The sequence below is a fragment of the Myiozetetes cayanensis genome, unplaced genomic scaffold, assembly GCF_022539395.1.
Source record: "Myiozetetes cayanensis isolate MyiCay16 unplaced genomic scaffold, myiCay2020 scf1, whole genome shotgun sequence".
NCBI classification, from domain to species: domain Eukaryota; kingdom Metazoa; phylum Chordata; class Aves; order Passeriformes; family Tyrannidae; genus Myiozetetes; species Myiozetetes cayanensis.
This window is the reverse complement of record NW_026086604.1, coordinates 142,350,278-142,371,817: the sequence shown is the minus strand read 5'-3', so window position 1 is coordinate 142,371,817 and position 21,540 is coordinate 142,350,278. Positions and strand designations below refer to the sequence as shown.

The following is a 21,540-nucleotide window of genomic DNA, read 5'->3' as shown; positions in this document are numbered from 1 at the left end:
ATGGCTATTCCAGTACTCTTTGTACAACGTGTGCTGATTTGTAACACCAGTTCTTCCCAGAAAGGCAAATATCAAATCTCCTGAAAGGTTTCTTAAAAATACTAAAATGTAATGTATTGGAGTAAAAATAATTAACGTAGTATTGTAGTAAAAATAACTAAACCCATCAGTAAGCTTTACTGCTTTAGTTCCACTGCAAAAGTCTTATACATTTAACATTTAAATATTGTTGTCTTCAAGAGCTTCCTGGTTAAACAGTTTCAGTGGCAAGAGGATATATGTGAAATCAGTCAATGAAAGTGCAGTCATAGGACAGGTCTGCTGATACGTAAACTCAGTGAAGGCATTAACTAGTGCTCAAGCAAACCAAGATACTTAGTCTAAGAATAGAGCCCACAAAATTGTTTTAATTCCATTTAAATTGCCTTACAAAACCCAAATCCCAAGCCCTCTCTTTCGCTCTAGGATATATTTTGCATGTCAAGTATGTTACAGGCCCAAAACCCCATAAAATATGCACACATATGTTAAGAAGGCAAGATGAATAAAGACTAAAATGGGAAAGCATTGCTTCAGGAAACCAAAACCTTCCATTCAAATTATCTGATGAGGTCTTTGAGTTTACTGGGGCTAGAAGGTCTCCTATAAAACCATTTCATAGGGAAGCTTCCAAGGGGTGCCCAGACCCTCCAATGGTCCCCATCTCAGTGCAAGTGTCACACAGGATCCCGATGGCTAAACTGAACCGAGCTGCTGAAATTTGGCAACAGTGCTATGATGTTATTATGAATTTTAAAGCATAACTAACCTACTGAATCATTTAGTTCTTGGCTGTTCATCTATTCACCAACATCTGTGCTGTGAAAACATGCATATATCTTTAAACATTGCTTACAGTATAGCCTGAGGATGCCTAAAGTTCTGACAGGGTGTTGGGATACCTGGAACTCAACCCAAACAGGCTATGAAGGTGTTGGTGATATCCCATGAAACCATGTTTTCACATTCTGCTTTTTGTTATTTAATATTCTAACCAATCTTGAAAACAATATTAAGTTATTGTAATGAATTCCTTTAAACATTTGAATTGAGGAACTTTTCACAATTCTTACGCTCTTGCTTACTTATGTAAATCATACTTGCAGAGACATTCTGTCTCTATTTATATTCCCTGGATGTAAGTAATTAATGCAGTAGAACAATGTTCTATGAAATAAGTGGTAAGTCATTGAGGAGCACTTGACTTCAGAAGTTAAATGGACCATTTATAGGTCCATAAATACATATATACACAGGCAGTACCAAGCAAAACTTCAATGACTTAAGCTGCAGCAGACTTTACACATGAATGAATCATTCAATTCTTGATGGTCATATCTGAGGATCAGCTCCTTCTATATGACATAAAGCCTGATATTTATTTTTGTATTGTACAATAAATTATATTTGGAATGTCTGTACAGACATGTGATACAGTCAGTCTGCATTCCCTGATGTGCAGCTGGTCATCCTCCCCCCATCCCCACCATGTGCATTAGCAAAGGGTTGTTTTTGCATTTAAAGTATTAAATAAAAGCTAATCACTACAGAGGGGTATTTACCATTTCTCTTTCTGCTTGTGTGGTTCCTTTGTTCCTTGCATGGTCCCACTAATATGATATTTGCATGTTGTGACTAGCCATCTACCAAAGTCCTAATGTAATTTCAATGACAAACTTGATCTAAATCTATCAGACCTCTCAGTAAATCAGACAGCCAGAGACACATGTTAGGGAAAGACACCTTATGTTTGTCAGTTTTATTGAAGGCATTTCAAACATTTTCATTATCACACATTTCAGAAAACACATTAAAACAAAGGGTTTCAATCCAGCTGGTGCAGAGCTTTGTCTATATATAGTTTATGAAAATATTTAGAAATGCAGCAACGTCTCATTTCATTCTTAATTCTGGCTAATGAGAGTGAGCTGAAAATTCATCAGTAAGCAAAGTTCTTGAATGTTGAAGAAAATATATATTATATATATATATATACATATACAGGAAGAATTAACTTAGAAAGAATGATTAGTAATACAAACCAACCCTTGGCTCATTGAGTGAAAAAGAAATCATCATGCAAACCATCAGCAAGCAAAGGTCAGAGGTCGTTAGAGGCTCAGAAAAGGGGTTTCCCACATTGTCCCTGCAGCAGAGTCACAGTTTCCAATGATCACTTTTGTGACTATGCAACTGGGCTCATATTACTAGCTGCAACATCACAAAAATGACACTGGCAACCGCTAATTAGCTGGCAAAATAAGAATTTGTCCATTTTTAAAGTGAGCAGTGTTAGTAAATGCCATTGCACACAGCAAGAAGTGATAGCATAATAGATATATATTTTAAGCAAAGCCCTCACATGTGATGCTAATTATCTTTTAGCTTAGCAGTCCCTCTTTAAAGTGTAAATGTGCTCCCTCTGGGCTCAAGAAATATTTAATGACACATATCAGTGCATGACTAACAAGCTAGTCCAGAGCAATAATGATTGGTCTATTGTTCAAAATGAAATTAGGACTCCAGAAGCATTTAAAACTGACCAGTGTTTTCCATAGTAGCCTCACCTCTCAGGGACTGTCTTTTGTATAGATTTGAGAAATATATAGAATAATCTCTTTTTGGCAATTTATACCTACATTATGACAGTATGATAGATTATTCAACAAGGTTTAATGTATCTTCTAGATGCAAAATCATCTAAATCACTGTCTGATACATAGTAAGAGAAATGTAAGCTTTCACGTTTTCAAAGAGACTAGGAAAATTTACTTCAATAAAAATTTAAAGGTCCATATTTCCACAGACAGACTCTGGGCAAGGTAATTTTGGGAATCCAATTTTTCTTGGTGATGAATTATAAAAAATAGAGGGTTGGTTATGTATATGCTTAATTTCATATATGTATGTGAATATATAAATATACACACATATCCATATATATATACAAACACACTGAATGCACATAAAAACATAGGTAAGATTAAAAGAAATGAGAGCAGCCCCCACCTAGCACTACCCTGCTAAGAGTATGGTAGCACTGTCAGACATTTGTTCTGGGGGCTTTATGACTCAGCTGTTGTAATCCAGCAGAGTTTGTACTTTAAATAGAAAGCTTCAGGTGCAAAACATGTATTGTATAAATGAATTCCAAATACATTATTGTAGCAATAGTGCATTAGGTTTTTTGTCATTAAAAAAACTAAAAAAAGAGAAAAAAAAAGAAAAAAAAAGAAAAAAAGAAAAAGTAAAAAGAAAGATCAGATGACCAAGAAAACTGAGATTCATAGACCAGCTATTTCGCATGCCAAAATTCCTTTTCAGGTGGAATTTTACTATGCATTCAGTACTATGAGTTCATTGTACAAAATCTGCACGTAGCAAATGATTACAGTCCCCTACACTGGACTGTGAATACATGTGAAATGAACACTCAGAATTCAATTAAATCTTAACAGGTTCATTCCCATACTGGCTTTAAATACAAAGAGTGGCAGCTCCACTACTTTTCTCATCTAGTTATCATTTTTCTCTTTCAAAGTATTGCACAACACTTCTTCAACACGGCTATTTAACCCTTACACAATGTCACCCTAAGAAGTGCTTTCTTGGCGATGTGAACTGTGACTTACTGTAGATCTAATCCTGCATTTCATGCAGGGACCTCAATCCTTACTGAAGCAAGTCAGAGTAGAGGCACTCCAAACTTCAGATGTCCTGGCTGTACAGGCTCATTTATACTCTAGTTAGAATTGCTGCCAGATTTCCCACTAACTTTTAGAAGAGTGAAGTCTGACGCTGCATGGGCTCTGTGCTGCACCCCACACAGCTTAATGGAACCCAGGCAGAATTTTCACCACGGAAATTCACTACAGGCAACTTCCTCAGTACCACAAGCAAAGGGAAATCAACCTATAAAAATCATATTCAAGTTGAACCCGGGGAAGTAAACCTTAAAAATTCAATTACAATTTCAACTCCATCCTATGCTTCCTCCATCCACTATTGCTTTTGTGTTGCGATTGTAGCATATCCTTACATTCTCATCTGGTCATAGCGCCAAGTGACTCAGAGCAGTTGTACTCTGTTACCCGACCTGCATCGTGTGAGATGACTCTGTGTTTTGAAAAGCCTTGCAAGATGCACAAGAATACTGAATAGATGAAGGGCGGCACTTAGTCCCAAATTTTTAAGGGTAAAATTTTGCCAACAGGCAACTGTGCAAACAGCTCCTGTTGGATACACGCCAGCTTCTCCCCTCCGGTGCAGATGCACAACTTCGACTGGCATCAGTCAGAGCTTCCAGCACTTATTGAAAGAAACAAGTTTGCACCTTTTGAGCGCTGAGCCCCTTATAATCACTTCGGGGGGTTTGTAGATAATATTGTAGTGCAGAGAGAACAACACACGATCCCACAGGCCGCTTGTGGATTGAGAACCAACTCCCCAAACCTCTCAGAGATTCTTTTCATTAGTCATAAGCGCATCGCTGTGGATTAGCTGATACACGCTAACACCTACACATGATGCACTGGGCACGGTTTGCAATCAAATGAAGATTATTTCGCTCCAGTATTTATCATGCATGGCTTTAATTTTCAAATTAAAATTTAGATAGACACAGCAAACATTAGAGAAGGTGGTAAGGACTTCCACAGGTTTTGTCTTTGTGTATTTGTATTTTAAAGCCACACTGACTTTCTTTAAAATTCCAGAGGGTCTGCTTTGTCAACATTTTCATCTGCTTTCTCAAATTTTCACTTTCCTGCAGCCAAAGGTCTACAGACCTCGCTGTTGGATCCTTATGAGCAAATGCTCCCTTGGGAATGACGTTATCGCCATATGACTCCAGTGATTCTTTTTTTCAACCGAAATAAGGATCTTAGAGGAGCCACACAAAAAGTCTGGAAGTTCCAGAATGGATAAATTCTTGAAAAACAAAGAAATACAGAAGCAGCACTGAAGAACTGTACAAAAAGAGGAAAGGTATCAATCTCTAAATGGGAAATGAGTATGTCTTAAAACCAGGCAACATCTCTGTGTGAGACAACACTAAACATCAACCTACTGCAGATATTTGTGTTAGTTTAGCATTGCGACATCACAGGCTGAGGAACCCTCTTTCAAACCAAAAATCTTTAAAGGACAAATGAAAGCACTAGTCTAGTTCCTCAGATCGGTATCACCTTAAACAAACAGTCATACTTTGTGCTTTACCTGCGGAAATCCAGAAGTGATCTCGTGGAAGCAGGAACCCTCTGATCGTTCCAGCTAAGGAAGTGAAACTGTGTCACTGTGCGTGTCTCGTTTGTCTGCAGGTTCTTCAGGTAGAAGCTCCTCACGAGGAAATCCTCGCACCAGATGTGCTCAGAGACAAGATTTACCTACACCCACAGGAAGGAACAAATGGGAGATCAGCAATTTGGGTTGCAAGTCACGTCTTCAGGATTGCAGTTGTAAGAGGTCTGGGATGAAGGAAATGCATGAACATTTCATTTTTATTAGCAAATTGGCCAGTACTGGGGAGAAAAAATAAAACTGATATAGCAACCAGTGTTGTTGTCAGGAAGGGGTTAGCTGCCTCTTCTATTGTATTGAAAACATTGGAAAAATCTTGACAATTTTAATGCAAAAGAAAATTCACTAAATTTATAACATTACGTGAACACAAAAGGTAATTTGTATTGAAAATGTGTTAGACTGGCAGTTGCTTTCTATTCGGAACTGCCCACAAGTGCACTGCCCAGGCCACTCTCGGAGGTCTTAAAAATCTGAGTTGAACTCACATGAGAAGAGAAAATTTGGTTTCTTTGCTATGAAGAAAAATAAGCATCAAAAAATGCAGCTTCTTTGCAGAGCTCATCTCTTCAGGCAATGAGTCTGTCTGCATTTTAGCTTAAATAACAATATTTCTTCACAATATCTCCACATTTCTTCATATTTGGCATTGTGGTGTTATTTTCTTCCTCTACACAGCTGGACAGCTGGAAAAACCTGACAGCTGTTGTCAATGTTACATTGCAACAAAACTGGTGATATGATATTTTGGGCTAGAAATGCAGAGCAGAAAATAAAAATACGTATTTGTTGTTGTGACTGAGACGAGGTAAAAATAGATAGGATTAATTACTACAGCAATATAGAGGCTTTTCTACATAAGATATACATATGGTTTCCTAAGGCAAAATTCACTAGTTCTAAAAATATTATTTTCCTATAAAATATAAATACATGCTCTTGTATATCAACCACTTGCAAAACCATTTGAAAAGCCAAATTACTGCCCTTATTAAAATTGTAATATTTGACTCACTATTTACTACATTTTATTCCATGGAAACTACCTTGCTATTAAAGCTGCACTCCAGTTTTCTGCAAATCTAAAAGTACTCAAAGGCGCACCAAGTGTGCTTAAGAGCCCTCAGCTCGACCTCCAGGTTAGATCGGTTTCAACACCGTTTTGCCCCGTACGAAACCAACCCGTGCACTTACTGTCACGTTGGCAACCAGATATTTTGTGTAGGTACCTCATAGATGTGGTAGAGGTTTGACCCTTCGTCTGGCCAATAGTGGTAGCACTGTTTGACTCCGTTTTCCACGAGGGGTGTCAGCATGACAATAACGACACAGCCGTTCTCCCAGACCATCTGCAGACAAAGAAAGACACCGTGGCCACATTGTGACTGCCTAATTACTGCGTGACATGTATAATTACTGCACTCAGACACACAATCAAAATTTATTCCATTCACAGGAAATTTATTTCATTTTCATTAGACACTTTTACTCTGCAGCTGCTTTCAAATCCCTGAATAAACTGGCACCATATTTCGCAGGCGTCCATAAAATATTAAAGAATTTCCCGCGAATTCAATTCGGCTCATCCACAAAATCTCTCCCTGCTCCTGGTACCGTGTTCAGCTGCTTTTCTGTCAAACTTTTAGATCCACTAAAGGAAATCTGAATGATGCTAGCAGAACACCCAGCTATTTAGGATTTGAAATTTAACACTAAAGCAGCACAGACCTACTAAAGTCACACGTACTGAAACCTGTTTCTGTTCTCAGCCCTGTGCCTTTTTTCAGTTTGCCAAGTAGCAAGAGCCATTAAAGTGCTGCATTACTGAAACAACCATAAAAGTTGCACCTGAATAAAAACAATGAAGAAAAGACAGGAAAAGCCCAAACCAAATCTATCCAGAAACGTTTCAGAGGGATAAAACATCCCTCCAAATGCACATTTATAATAGGTTTGTTGCAAACATGCATTACTTTCCTTTTTTCTTTCCTTCAGCTTTTCCTTTATTTTTCTTTTCCTTTCTCTTTTCCCTTTTCTCTGTCTTTTTCTTGTTTATATTTTATTTTCCTTTCCTTATTTTTTTTTGTTCTCTCCCTTCCCCCTTTCTCTTTTCTAGTTCTCTTTTCTCCTTTTACTTTCCTTTTTTTTTTTTCTGGAGGTAGAAGGAAAGTCCAACTGCTGCTGCTCTCACAGAGCATAAGTACAGCAGGAACAGAGGAAAACAGAGCATCTTCACTGCCAGCGTGATTGCTTAATAATTCAGACCAGCCACAGAGTAGGATGCAGGAATCCAGCACATCCTCAACTAAAGGATTTGTGGATGTCTTCCACAAACAGCAAACAAGTAGAGATGCTCTGGTCTGGCATATCTCTGTTCCAAACACAGCCCATGGCTGAACAAAAAGGCTCCTATGAATTAATACCAAGCAGCATAATTACTAAAAACTGTTATTATTATGCTGTACATTGATGTTATATTTGCATACAACTTTCATTGTCTTTTTGCTAGCATATAAAATTACTAAATGTAGAGTAAACTGCTCTTTTTGTGAAGGGTTATGTTTATTTCACAGAAATATTTATAAGCAACTGTATTGACATGTAAATTTTGTCAACAAAAAAGGCCTTTGTCTAAACTGTGCAAAGATGAGATGATACATTCAATTCAAGGATTATTTTTTTTTAATTACATATCAAATAAAAAGGTTTCCCATTCATGGATAATGATGTTGTCTTCTCTTTTAAGAATAGCTTGCATATAGAGAAACAAATAACATTTTTCTTCCCCTTTTTTTCCATTTTGCAATATAATTAAAACAACTTTTAAAACCAGCTTAGAATCATTTAGAGAAATTAATCTAGAGTTTGCACAGAATAGGGTTATTTATCATTTTGAAAGAAGTGGGGGAAAAATTACAGTGGAATTTAAGAATAAAAATAATCTTTCTTATCTGCTTTCTTTTTTTCCCTTAAAAGATTTTTTAAATAAAAATACTATAATTCCCTCATCATCATGTTAAAATCTCAGAATGCCATGAAACCATTTAAAAATACTTTGAAATTATAGACATTTTACAGACGGATGTAGATTTATCATTTGTATCTTTTTTGTACTGCATTTCAGGCCACAGCTGGGAACCTTCTTTATATGTAAAGAAGATGATACAGATTTCATTCATTCCAACGTAGTTTCACTTTTTCAGTCAGCAATCAGACTAAGATAAGAATTCAAAACATGCATCTTACTTTAAAACTAGCCCCACTAAATCAGTACTTCCATCACATAACAATTTAATGTGCCTCTAGAAGGTATAGAAGCTCATTGAAGCCATTACGAAAATGAGGAGAAACACAGTTTTTATGAGTGTAATAAAAATACAATGATCTAGACCATAAACTAATCATCGAGCACTCTGCTTGTGCCACCCAAGTGTAACATTATAAAAGCCCACTCATTTAGAGAGGAATTCTTACAGTTTGGCAACCCTGTTCATTGGTTCAAAGATAGAGCATTTCATTAGAGAGGGGCTGTCTGCATCTCTGAAGATTTCATTAAGCATAAATCCAAATGAAAGTTAATTTAAACAAACAATTTCAAAGTTACTCTGGGGTATAATATTTCTTTTAGGTCATTATGTGAAAAGTAGGAGTCAAATCTACTAAATCAAGAAGGCAATACCATCTAGTGCCATCATCCCTCTTACAACAACTGCCCCTGCATCTCCTGTGCTTACAATTGAGATGGGATTTCCACTAAGGCTCGCAGGCTGTGACTGGAGCACTACAGCATTTTCTTTGTTTCCTTGCTAATTCAAATATTAGAACATCTGGCTGGTATCTGGGTTTCTTCCCAAAGACTGTGGAAGTGGGACGAATCAAAAGCAGTTCACAGAGTTTTATACTGTCATTGGTTCACCTCCCCATCTTTAGCTCCTGGATGAGTTTTTCAGAAGCTGCATCTCCCAGCACAGACACCTGGCTGTGCTCAGGGTGGAGACATGTCCATGAAGTGGAAAGTGGTCCCAAAGAGTGTGTCCTGGTAACAAACTGGTTACACAGACCAGGTCTGCACAATCCCAGTACAGCCTCTGGAGAAGGGCCTCTGGCTACCCAGGAGACATTTCAGCTGGGCTTGGAGAATAGAGGAGGAAGTTTGGTGGTAAATTCATGGTAATGCTCATATTTCTGAACTTTGCATGCTTGCACAATAGGAAGTAAGTCAATGCATGTGATAGAAGAATGAAGAGAATATCAAGTCCTGAAGGCAGAGGCTTTTATGTTTAGGTAGAGCCCAGCAAAGTTAAGCCTTAGACTCTAGATGTCTATAAAATCTAAACATTCATATAGATATTATATCATACATGCATATGTATTTGAAATAGATAAAACTAAACTTATTTAAAATCACTTAGCACGGGCAGTTTCATGTTTGTAATTTATGGTAATACTTCTGGGAGAAGAAGAAATGTTGAACAGAGTCTTCTGAATGGAAGAGATAAAATCTGAGTTCCGTACAGGAGCTCGGTGCAGAGCTCACAGAGTGTGCTGTGCTGAAAAGGGAGGACAGTGTGTAATTTTGTGTGAGGTCTACCCTCAGCCTGTGGGCCTGGAGAGTAACATGTTAACGATCTGTAATGAGGTTCTGCTGTATGCATCCCTCTCAAAACACTTCTTAGACAAGAATAACACCATCCTGCTCCATTTATTGCACTTTAAAGGCTGAATCCTGCAACCCAAAGATGAGCAGTGCGTTTGAGATCCGCAGGATTCCCTGTTGATGAAATCCACGAAGTGTAGAGACCTCATGCTGTGGTTATCCAGCATGCCAGTCCCATACAAAGGACTTCCACACTGGGATGAATTATATTTAGTATGAATTACTTGAAAAGGGAGTACAGAATTGGTTTTTCAAGCATGGAGAAAAACAAAGTCACAAATAGTAGAACCAGTGCTACAAGACTGCCATAAATCTGATAAAACATCATTTTTTTGATAGTTTATACTTGAAAATGCCCTTGTTTACTAGCTTGTAAATAAAATGGTTAATATTAAACCTTTTTTTTTTCCAGACACTTCATCACTTTGAAGCTTCTTTTTATAATGAATGATCCTCCCCAAACTTATTTTTCAGTCATTTTCTTAATTTTAGTGATGGGGAAATGACAAGATATGAGCTCTGCCCAGACACTCTTCTTTTAATGGAGACTAGTGGAGAAGTTTCTAAAATGTGATGATTTAAAAGTAGAAAATAGATGGGATAATCATTTAAATCCAGCCAGTTTACTAAATATAACAGGCTAATCACACCAGCTGCTTTCTGGGAGAGATCTCCAGCAAACTACAGAATGTGCCTTTTCAATCTTTTAGGCTTCCTACAGTTGGAAAATGCAAAGATTTGGAAAAGCAGAAAAAACAGCAAAGAGAACCCAAATAATTTCTAATGATAATCAAAACTCAACATGAATAAATGCAACTCCTAAAGATACCAACAAAGCAAGGTACTAACCCTTGCTGGGTCAGATAATATTCATCCCATTACATATTGTGAAAATAATTAACTCAACTCTGACTTCTTTTAAGCTTTAAAAAAAGGAGATCTTTTAACTGAACAAAAAAAAAATGGTGCAGAATTTTGATTTTTGTTATCAACTAGAACCTTGCAATGTATGCCAGTCAAAAAAGTAATACAAATGTTTTTTGCAGATTGTTTTGTTTGAAAATGACTTATCATTTTGATATGAAATCAAGGTCAGAATTGCCACTTGCAAAATCATAGCTGTGCCTGACAGCTAAGCAAACCTGTATGTTGAAAAATTAACGATCAACAATCTGTATTTAATTTAAAAAGTATCTGACTGCAGCTGAAAAGATGGTTTCAGAGAGGACCATACATAAATATGAGGTCATCAGTCTGGTTCCATGTATTATGTCCTCTGCTGTTACAGCAACACTTGTTTGGAAGTCAACAGGAAAGGCAAACTGAAGATGATGATTGCATGTGTTGCAATAATTTATGCTTTCTCAGAGAGACATAAACTGCTCTTATTCTTCTCAGTAGACTCCTAACTCAAGCCTTATTATGAAATAATTTAAATATGAGCTCTGTTTAGAATTGCAGTGCAGACAAAACCACATCAAGGAGCAAAACTCCACGAAAATCGTCAGTAATTAGCTTTGCACTTTAGTATTGAAAAGGTGTAAGCTAAACAATAAAGGGATACAAATTTTAAAAGGACCACTTCTAAGTACCTTCTCCAACCACAGCCATAATTAGAAGTGAGCATGGTAAACGCACACTCCTTTGCTGAACGCCTATGGAATTTCTAATGTTATATTTATTTCTCATAGCTTGACAAGTTACTAGAGCTCTAGGGGCTACTGTTCTGTGCCTATGTCTCCCTTGCTGTTTTTCTTTTATTAAATTAAAATATGCATATTTTACACATTGAATTGCATTCTGCTGGTTTTCATCTGCTCTTCTTTCTGAAGGTGAGAACTGATTAGACATGCAGGAAGTCCCATTCCAGGCAAGGAAAATAAAACTTGGGAATCAAAACTGCTTGAAAGCACCGTGTTCTGCACAGAACAAAATGCATAAGAGTAATTTAGTCTGTAAATTAATTTCAGCACTCACAAAACATGCTGAACTGGGAGCACAGAAGCCAGCAATTAGAGCTGGAGAGCATTTGGTACAGTTGTTCCTACTCAGCCCATGGGCTTGGAACACTGATTTTGCAGGAAGACTCATTCAGCTACAGGGACATGGTCTCCTGCCACTGGGATTTACCCTTGGAGATCACTGATGAGTAATCCTTTTTACAGAGGAAACAGCCAACTGACAGTATTTTGTATTTCTTTTGTTGAATTCCAAAACTGGAAGAGAGAAGCAAGTGCTGCCGATCAGACACGCAAAGATTTATCATGTCCTTGAGACTGAGACTCAGGAATCAGTTCTTAACTGATAATTTACTCCTGAAAATAGGTAAAGAAAATTAAAAATAGATTAAGAAATGCAGGTCTGGGACAATGAAAAGCAAATGGCAATTGAACTCAAATGGCTCAAATTAGGGCTGTGGACTTTACTCTTGGGACTCCTTCTGCACTTTACATTTAACAGTCTTGCAATACAAGTAAAAAATGAAATCAAGGCAGCAAAGATGAAGTTTCCCCACTCACTGTAAACCCAACAGTGCAAACCTCCACTCCAGGGAGCTCTCATTTTGTTTGCCGGCAAGACATGTCCAGCTTTAACAAGTAGGGTGAAGAGCATTTCCAAGACACTTTCATGTACTGGCTAATAGTGGAGGAAGGATGGGGTAGTGAGAAGCATGGTTTGATCCTGTAGAACATGTAGGATGAAGCTTTTCCTTGCTTTTCAGAGGAGCATTCTAACCACAGAGGGGCAGCACCTGAAGTTTGCCTTCCTGGTCTTGTGTCTGACCTGCTGCTGTTCATGAGTGGTATCTGCCCTGTCACCCTTGCCACACGGGAGCCCTTCAGGGACTAAGGCATTTGGGGAACTATCCAGCCTGAGCTACAGATCTATTTAGGCAAAAACCAAGGGAATTTTCTGGTCTAAATTACAAGCGTGGACTATTTAACCTCATGGTTTGCTGTTGTAGGTGATTTGAACCTTAATGAACATTTGGAAAATGAGGAAAATCGTATTTCTCTACTCCCTCTCCAGAAGTTATGTAATGCTCAGAGAATGATTAATCATGTTTGTCATGGAGGGAGGACATCACAGAAAAACAAATGCTTACAAAAATTATGTATCACATATGATTTCATTTTCTAAGGCAACTAAAACATGGCAGGAAGGGCTTGTTCCCTCCCTCTCTTTCACTTTATAAGGTGAAATAATAATAAAAAAAAGGTGAAAATGCACTACCCTCCAAAAAGGAGGATGCAGAGAAGGGCAAATGTGGATAGATTTATGATAGCAAAACATAATGTGAGGTATTTACAAGAGGAAAAATTTATGGCCTCCTACAGGAATGTCCATTTGGAGATGACAAACCTAAGCAGACCTGCAATTTATAAAACCACCACAATTAAGAACAATTTTTCAGTGCAAGGACAATTGGTTCTAAATATCTTAACTCCTAGGAATAGTTTTCTTGCATATTATCATCCCTCGTCTCTTAGAATACTTTGCAAGTTAAGACATGTTCTTCATGTCAAATACTTCCTGGAATTATAACCCAGCACATACGGAAAATAATAAAATTTTATGCCTCCAGAATTATTCACAACATGGAACTCCTGCTGCGAAAACTTGTTATAGATCAGAAATGTTCTACATCCTCTTTCTTTTGAATTATGTTCAAAGAGATGTTGAATTTTAATAGCGCTATGTGAAAGAGCTGAGTGAAATCTCACTGAAGCTGCCGGACAAAATCATCACCTTTCATTCAAGATAAATGTAAGAAACAAGCAAACTCTTTTATGAAGCCTGATAACTGAAATTACAGAAGTTATCATCAAAAACAAGAGAAACGTGAAGCATATGGACCCATGAGTTTCTCTAGAAACTGATATGCTTAATGCAGAGAGAGAGCATTAATCAAGGCAAGATGATTAATCCCGATAAGCAGCATAAATGTGTAAAAGGAATAAAGAAAACACCAGCACAGCTCGACAAACTAGCATTGTGATCCTGGCAGAAGAAAAGCTGAAAGAGAGGTTGGGGGTAAAACACGGGGTGAATGAGGTTTGGAAAAAAAGAAATTATTTCCTGTTATTTGATTCTGTCTTTGTTCAAGGAAATAAAACTGTGTACTTTCTTTGTAAATAAAATGGAACTCTATCAAAGCAAAACCTTGTCCTAAGGATGAATTTTCTTTGCAGCTGAAAAGAAAACAACCCACAGACCTGACAAATTGTTTAACCACTCAGGTAAAATGTAAGGAGAGTCATCCAGTTTTTAAGAAAGGGAATCGTGAGGTGGAATTCCCACTGAATCAAAATAGAATCAAAGAAGGATGTATCTCTCAGAAATAGTAATTGGTAAAAAGATGAAAACAAGACCAGATAAAATTAAATGAAGACTTAAATCAGCTGGAGGCTTTTAAAAATTAATTAAAGTAGTGGCTGGAAAACTTCCAGAGTGGTCCAAGAGATGACAAGCAGGCAGAGATGAAATCTCTGCTTGAGCCACAAACACAGAATATCCAGACAGATTAGGAAGCCCTGTGGCCAAATAGATTAATGAGATGACTGACAACACAACTCCTGTGGGCTAGAAAGTTTTCAAAGAAATACGTGAGCCAGGAAAGTTGGAACTAACTTGGCACTTGCTGACTTAAGAGGAGCTATGCCAAGAAACTAAGGAGCTGGAGAAGTAAACTGGAGGGTCAGAGATAATTGTGCAAGTCGGATGCCTGAGGGTGGTCTTATGCCATTACAAAAGCCAGTGTAAGATTACTGCCTTTTTTACAATTATTATTTTTCACAACATATACAAATTTGAACACCATCTGAAAATTACCAATATCCAGGAGTCTGGACTATCTCCATCTCAAATACTATGTCTTTGAAAGAAAAACTACCATCAAGCTGGATCTCTCAAGTCAACGTGAAAACCCTAATGAACAGGAAGTTGTACAGAAAATTCTGAGTCTAATGGCCAGCTCTACTGGCTCAAGTTAGATGGTACTGAAGAACGACACCTCCTCTTCTCCACCCTACCAAAAACACACAATCTTCCAAGAAGTGGTCACTAGTGAGATCAGTGAAACTTGTCCCTCTTCAGTCCCATAGTGGTACTAGGTTTGGATCTGCTCACCTGTAGGAAGGATGCTAAATGAGATGAGTCCAGACCAAGTGTCATCAGTGTTGAATGAAAAAGCTTTGCCTAGTTTGGGAAAAAGAAGGCACTGATCTAACTATGATCTTTGTTCAGACCTGGGCAACTTGAAAACAATGAATGGGAATTTGATTGCTAAGTGTCTAATAGCACTTGCACTAAAATACTGGGCACTGAATCAACATAAGATGTTTTAGAGGAGCCTGCCAATAAAACTAAGAAAAAACCATCACCTTAAACTAAATTATCTGTTTGATCTTAAACAGAGGTAATGGATGTGACCACATGATCATGTATTTGACAGGCTAAGGGCAGCAGAAAGGGCAGAGCAGTGTCAGAGCTCAGGAACTGAGGTCCTTTTGAAAGGAGCTTCCTCCAGATACATCTGCTGCCTTCTCCGCTGCCAGGAGGCATTCAGTCCACTGGACTACTGAACAGCTGGTCTGAAGTAAAACCTACAAAGTACTGTGACATTCTACAAATCCATTCACAGAGGGCCACGCTGCTTGCTACTGTAGACACAGTGATTGGTGGAAGAATCTAATGCAAGCTTAAGAGGAAAGCAGTTTCAGAAGCTGTGTCAGAAATTGGAGCATGAAATCTAGACAGGAAAAATCAGAAGCAGTTTGGATTTCATTATGCATATCAGCTGTGTTGTAAATGCCAGGAAAATTGCCTTACACTTTTGAGTAAAACAAATGCTCTTTAGATCAGTGTTTTCTAGAAATCAGCTTGAAATACCTACAGAGTGGTAACAATTACAAGTTCTTGCTGGAGTAGTCTTTCAGCCAAGATACAATGAGGTGGCTGATGCCCACCGTGCAACTGGTCTCTCAGGAATCTTAGCAGCTAAATCTCTGCAAAAAATTAGGAGCAATACATCTAGTAAATACTGCCATAGAAGGTGATGCCAAACTCCAAGTGTATCTGTTGAACTTGCTAAAGCATGATAATGTGCATTTAGGCAAGGAACAGCAGAATAGTCCCACATCTCTCTGGAGTCAGTCATTCTTCTCACTATCAGTCAGAAAACTGCCTCACTGAGCACAAAAAAAGGGAAAAGAGCAACACAACTCAGCAACAGCTGGCATTAAGTGGAGGAGGGAGAGGGAGGAGAACCACTGAGATGATGTACCAGGAATGAATAATTGAATCTTTAAACAGTCCCTGGCGGCAGTACCATGGAAGCACCATAAACTACAGAAAACTGTATTAAATAAATATCAAAGGACCGTGCCCTGACAGTAGTTAAGACTCTATTTTCCATAGAACATTCAGGTTTCCCAGGCCTTACCTTAAAATAGGTACTATAACATGAAAAACAGAAATTAACTTTACTCTTGCAACTGAGCATAAACTTCAACATCTTCAAGTCATGGCTTTTGACTTGTACACTGGATCTACTACATTGCAGTGGTTGTGGATGCACTGTTCTGTAAGGAGTTAATCTCTCTTGGCCTGTTTATTATGACTAGTTGGTACCCTGGGGCATGTAAAAGGATTGGGAGAGGAACTGGCAAATTGGCATGTGTTCAGTAGGAAGTTTAAGAAAAGTGGATGATGGACCAATGCTCAAGTGACAGACATCATCAAAATAAATCTCAGAAACCAACCTTCCTATGGAACCTAATAGAATAAACAATAAAAGAACATCACATCAAAAATGGACACACAGCAACACCTGAACCGAAGGTGAACCACAGCTGCCAAATGGTTTGTTTGGAGATGTTCACAGCAAATCTGGTGGGGAGAGGGAATGAACTTTCACTGACAGATAACTGGGAGGAGAAATAGCAAAAAGAGCGGAAGGAAAGTGAGAAGACTCCTCCACTCAAAACAGCAAGAGGAAAGCAAGGAAAGAAAGGAAAGAAAGAGGTCTTTTGAGTATGAAGTTGGAATGAAAAAGATTGGATCACAGAACAAAGAAATAACCTTTCAGTTCTAGTCTCTGTGACCATGCAAACAGGTTGCCTAACTGTTCAAAGTGGTGTGGGAGAAGAACAAAATATATCCCTCATACTGTGTTTGTATGATTAATTCTGATTTCTGCAATGCTTATACAAAGAGGGCTCTTTTTTCAGCATCTAAAGGGGCAGGTGCAGGTGAAAATATACAAATATAAACATATGAATATGCAAAATATGCAATTAAAAGCCTGGGTCTTAGGAATCATAAAATGTCATTACAGAATAGCTAATACAGTATTTGATTTTGCATGTTCAACTTAACAAATACATTTTCAAGTTCCATGCCTGTTATAAGGAACCCATTTACCAAGGGAAAAAAGATCAGTCTTCTCAATTGTGTCTAATTACCAAACAGTGAAGACAAAACCCACAAGTCACTTGAAAATTTAAGCCAGATCAAAAGTTCAACTGACTTCAAGCAGAAAGCATTTGCTCTGCCCTTCTAAAAACCAGTCCCAAAATATCTCAGACTGAGCACTTAAATAGCCAGACATCCAAAATTCAATAATTTTTTTGAAAATGTCCTGATTCCTCATCATAAAAAGCAGGAATTTGTGACATGAAAAGCATCTTCAATAGGGATCAGTCAATACTTTCTAATCATAGGTCACGTAATGCAGATGAAAAAATGATTTCAACTGATGCAAGCTACTAAAATACAATGACACTTCTGAAATTGTCACATAGATATTCTTTATCTTCACAAAAAATGCTTCTTAACTCATAATGCAAAACAAAACCCAAAAACATATGCTTGTGTTGATAATAAGATCCAGTTGGCCTCCTCCCCAAACAGCTCCTGTAACTTGTCAGGTGCACTTCCACTCTTCCAAAGGAATATCTAATACAGTGTATCCATCGCACAATCACACACATCTAGCCCAGCAATGTGTGTATGTCCAAATCTGAGAGCTGTACTAGCAAGGAAAACATCTGCATGCAAAGTAAACTCTTATTTGTATATAAATAACTACTGCATTTAGCCCCAGCCCTGCAAAAAATTCTGCCCCTATTTAAATTTATGCAGCTGGGTCTTGACTATGTGTGGTATGGAAAATGCATGAGACTTTAAGCATACTGGGGAACTGGGACATGTGTGAAGTAGGTTTCAATGGGAAAATTCATGGCACACAACGTTAGGTCCTTTCTAATCTGGAGAGTGACAATGAATTCTGGCTACACTCTTCAGAAGGTCAGGCCCTCTCAAAATCACCCAGTCCTTGGCAGTAATTTAATTACAGAGACCTGGCACTAAAACATGACTCAAGCACTACATATTATACCACTTACATTTCAGGAAGCATGGGAAAACTCATGACATAAATTCAGTTCTCAAAGAGGTGTTTAACTTACCTGCCAGAAGTCAGCGACAGTAGCAGGGAGAGGGCCCTGGGTGGCAATATATGCTGGGTTTCTGGGGTCATGGTCCATCTGGAATAAGGAAGAAGAACACAGACTGGATTTATTTGAAAGAAAATTCCTTGCTGTGTTAGAGACTGAAAGTATGTGAGGGCAGAACAAGGGACTTCCTAAAGTCATGTACTTCCATCCTTTATTGGCAAGCAGGGAATTTTATCTCTGTTTTTTTCCCACAAAAGACTGATGCTACCAGGTGAATATCATCACACATGATGAGCCATGTCCTATGTCCTCAATATGCAGAGTAAGATCACTTATGGTGGCTGACAAAGGCATTTATTTGAGATCAGTACTCGTGGTTTCATAGCAACCTAGGAGCCATTTGAAACATTTTTCTACACTGAATGTTAAGAATGCTCCACACATCTAAATATGTTCTCCATTTCCACTGTGCCAGCCAAGGGCACATGCAACTAAAAAACCAGCAAAAATGGGGAACAAATTCAGTTTCTGGCTTCTTCTGGTTAGCTGATTTATCTAAATGCATGGATTTGGCCTCAATGGAGGAAGTTCTGCTTAAAGACCTTAATTATTATGTTTAATTCAAGGAGCAGAAAATTCACTGAGCAGAAAAAATAAAGAATCTGAGAAACAAAGCCATCAAGAGTAAATAGGATTAGTGTGTTACAATGAATGTTTTTGAACTGATGGGTGGTTTTCTTGGTTCTAAATCTTAGGACTCATTCTGCTGAAAAAGAAGATCTGCTGATAGGATTAAAAAACAAACAAACTCATTCTAACCCTGAACTGGGCAAGACAAAACTTTGAACATAAAGAAAAGAGACCCAGTTCAGCGCTCAGATGTGTGGGTGTGACTCAGGGACACTGCAGTCGGCGGGAGTTAACTTATATCCGTGTAGCTGAAAGCAGAATTTGTCTCAATACATGATTCTGTTCTATAAGTAAAGATCTGAATAAGAATGAATGTAAGTCACATTTGCATTAACAGGCATCTCCTGAATTTATTCATAGCCTATCAAAATTTTCAGTGATGGTACATGTCAGCGCAAAAGAAGGCACCTCATAATTATGTGCAACATAAAAGAGGGAAGAACCATAAAAGAACAGATGTAAGTTATTCTAAAAGAGCAACAATATAATGAATGTTGCAAAAAGGAAGAGAACACTTTTATGTTTCTAATTTTCTGACATATAATTAAGCTGGACTTAATATTAAAATTCCCCGTGACAACATAGCACAGGTAAAATGAAGTCACCAAATCAATTTAGAGTAAAAGCATACTTCTGATTCACCACCCATAGTTATAAAAAACTTTGACTAGGATGTCTATAATACCATCATTTTATTTTGAGTTTCACTGAGATGCTTCTCTTATCAGCAAATAAATCTTGAAAACAAGCAATTGCTCACAACAGATTTCAACCTTGCTTTCTTTGCCTTTTGACAAAAGCAATTCTGATGGCAGAACACTGACTACTGTGGGTATTTTGAAACCAGAGAAAAACTAGCTTTCTTCACAAAGCAGTATTAACAAAAAAACCCTTAGGAACCACTTCAAAAAGGGCAACTAATTTTTTTTTTTTTTTTTTTTGGTAAGAATTGGAGACACTGAACTAAACACAGCTGAAAACAACAGCAAATGTGATTAAGCAAATTCATGCTTAAAAGTGTTCTTTTTTATTCTCCATTATAGTTGAGATAATTTCTGTAGTTGTTTTGACTCCCTAAGATCTACACGCTAACCATTGTGCTGAAATGGTTTCCTGTGCTGGAACTAAAAATCTTAACTTAAAAAAATCCACCTGCACTGAGGAGGACTTGCTACTCCCCGTGGAAACCATTGCATCCACTTGAAAATGATGTCACTTCTCCAACAGGCCAGAGCCTGGCTCAGAAATGTAACCAATAGTGAATACACCAAATTTTAGAAAAGTAAGAATTTACTTTAAATTTCTTCTTAAAATAAATTCTTTTGGATGTAGACATGCCAGAAAACAAAGGCAGAAGAAATCAAGGATGATGCAAATAGCGCTGTCATGGAGGAAACACTCCTCAACATTCAGCTGATAAATCAGGAATAGGCCAATCTTGGCATTTCAACATTAATCAACTTCTGTCACAAAGGTGCTGTTGGAACGTGGCAAACATTATAATAAGCACAGGGTAGTGAAGTATATCAGCAGTTTAACAATAATTCAAAAGACAATTACAATTATTATATTCCAAGCACATTGCAGTGCACAAAAAACAATTATGAGCAGAAACTCTTCTTGCTTGGAGCAAATAGAAGATGGCAGAAAGCCCTATCACACTATTAAATGATCTTTAACTGAACAAAAAATAAGAGCAAAGATTAAACTAATTAAATGAAATTCCTGGTTTCATCAATTTTCTATCACTTGTACTGTTTTAAATACCACGTATTTCAAGGAAAGTGTGAAAAATCACTACTCTGGTCACATTCAATTTAACGTGAGGAGGTGATGGCAAGGGACGGCTCTTGAATGTTTTTGCTATGTTCTTTTTGATTCACTCAAGGTCACCAAGAACACCAAGGGCAACTTAATCTATCAAAGTTAACAGAAGTTTGAATAAAGAAATAAAGTCAGTAATGGGTTTTAAACTAACTAATCAAGGATCAAGTAAAAGGCTTTTTTTTTATGTCACTAGTCATTATCTTCTTTCAAGGATCCCTCAGATTTCTCACTTCATGAAAATAAAATAGAAAATGTATTCTCCAGAGAAGAATGGAGAACTGCAGACTCCATACAATCAAGTATTAAACCAAAAATTGACTGTTTGCTAACATTTTACATCAGAACAACCTTCAGAAATCACCCTAATAGTAACTGTTCAAAAAGAACAGGATTCTTCCCTCTATTTCCCCATCAAAGCATCAACTTCACAAGGCTTACATCAGAACTGGATCGAACAGCCACTGTTAGAAAGAAAAAGCTGCAATTATTACAACTGTTCTACTGTGATGGAATTTTCATTTTCTGCTGCAGTACAACAAAGGCAAGTTTGGTGATAACGCTTCAATCTAT

General features: G+C 37.6%; 1 protein-coding gene across 1 annotated transcript in view; it reads right to left on the bottom strand.

The window, feature by feature from the left end:
- Window positions 1-21,540, bottom strand: part of PTPRN2 (protein tyrosine phosphatase receptor type N2) — a 642,194-nt gene that overhangs the window by 29,008 nt on the left and 591,646 nt on the right. The window contains exons 17-19 of the mRNA XM_050310509.1: window positions 18,466-18,543; window positions 6,567-6,686; window positions 5,257-5,423 (exon numbers count right to left, since the gene is read on the bottom strand). Of these exons, the coding sequence (XP_050166466.1) occupies window positions 5,257-5,423; window positions 6,567-6,686; window positions 18,466-18,543 (365 nt within the window). The remainder of the gene's footprint in view (window positions 1-5,256; window positions 5,424-6,566; window positions 6,687-18,465; window positions 18,544-21,540) is intronic.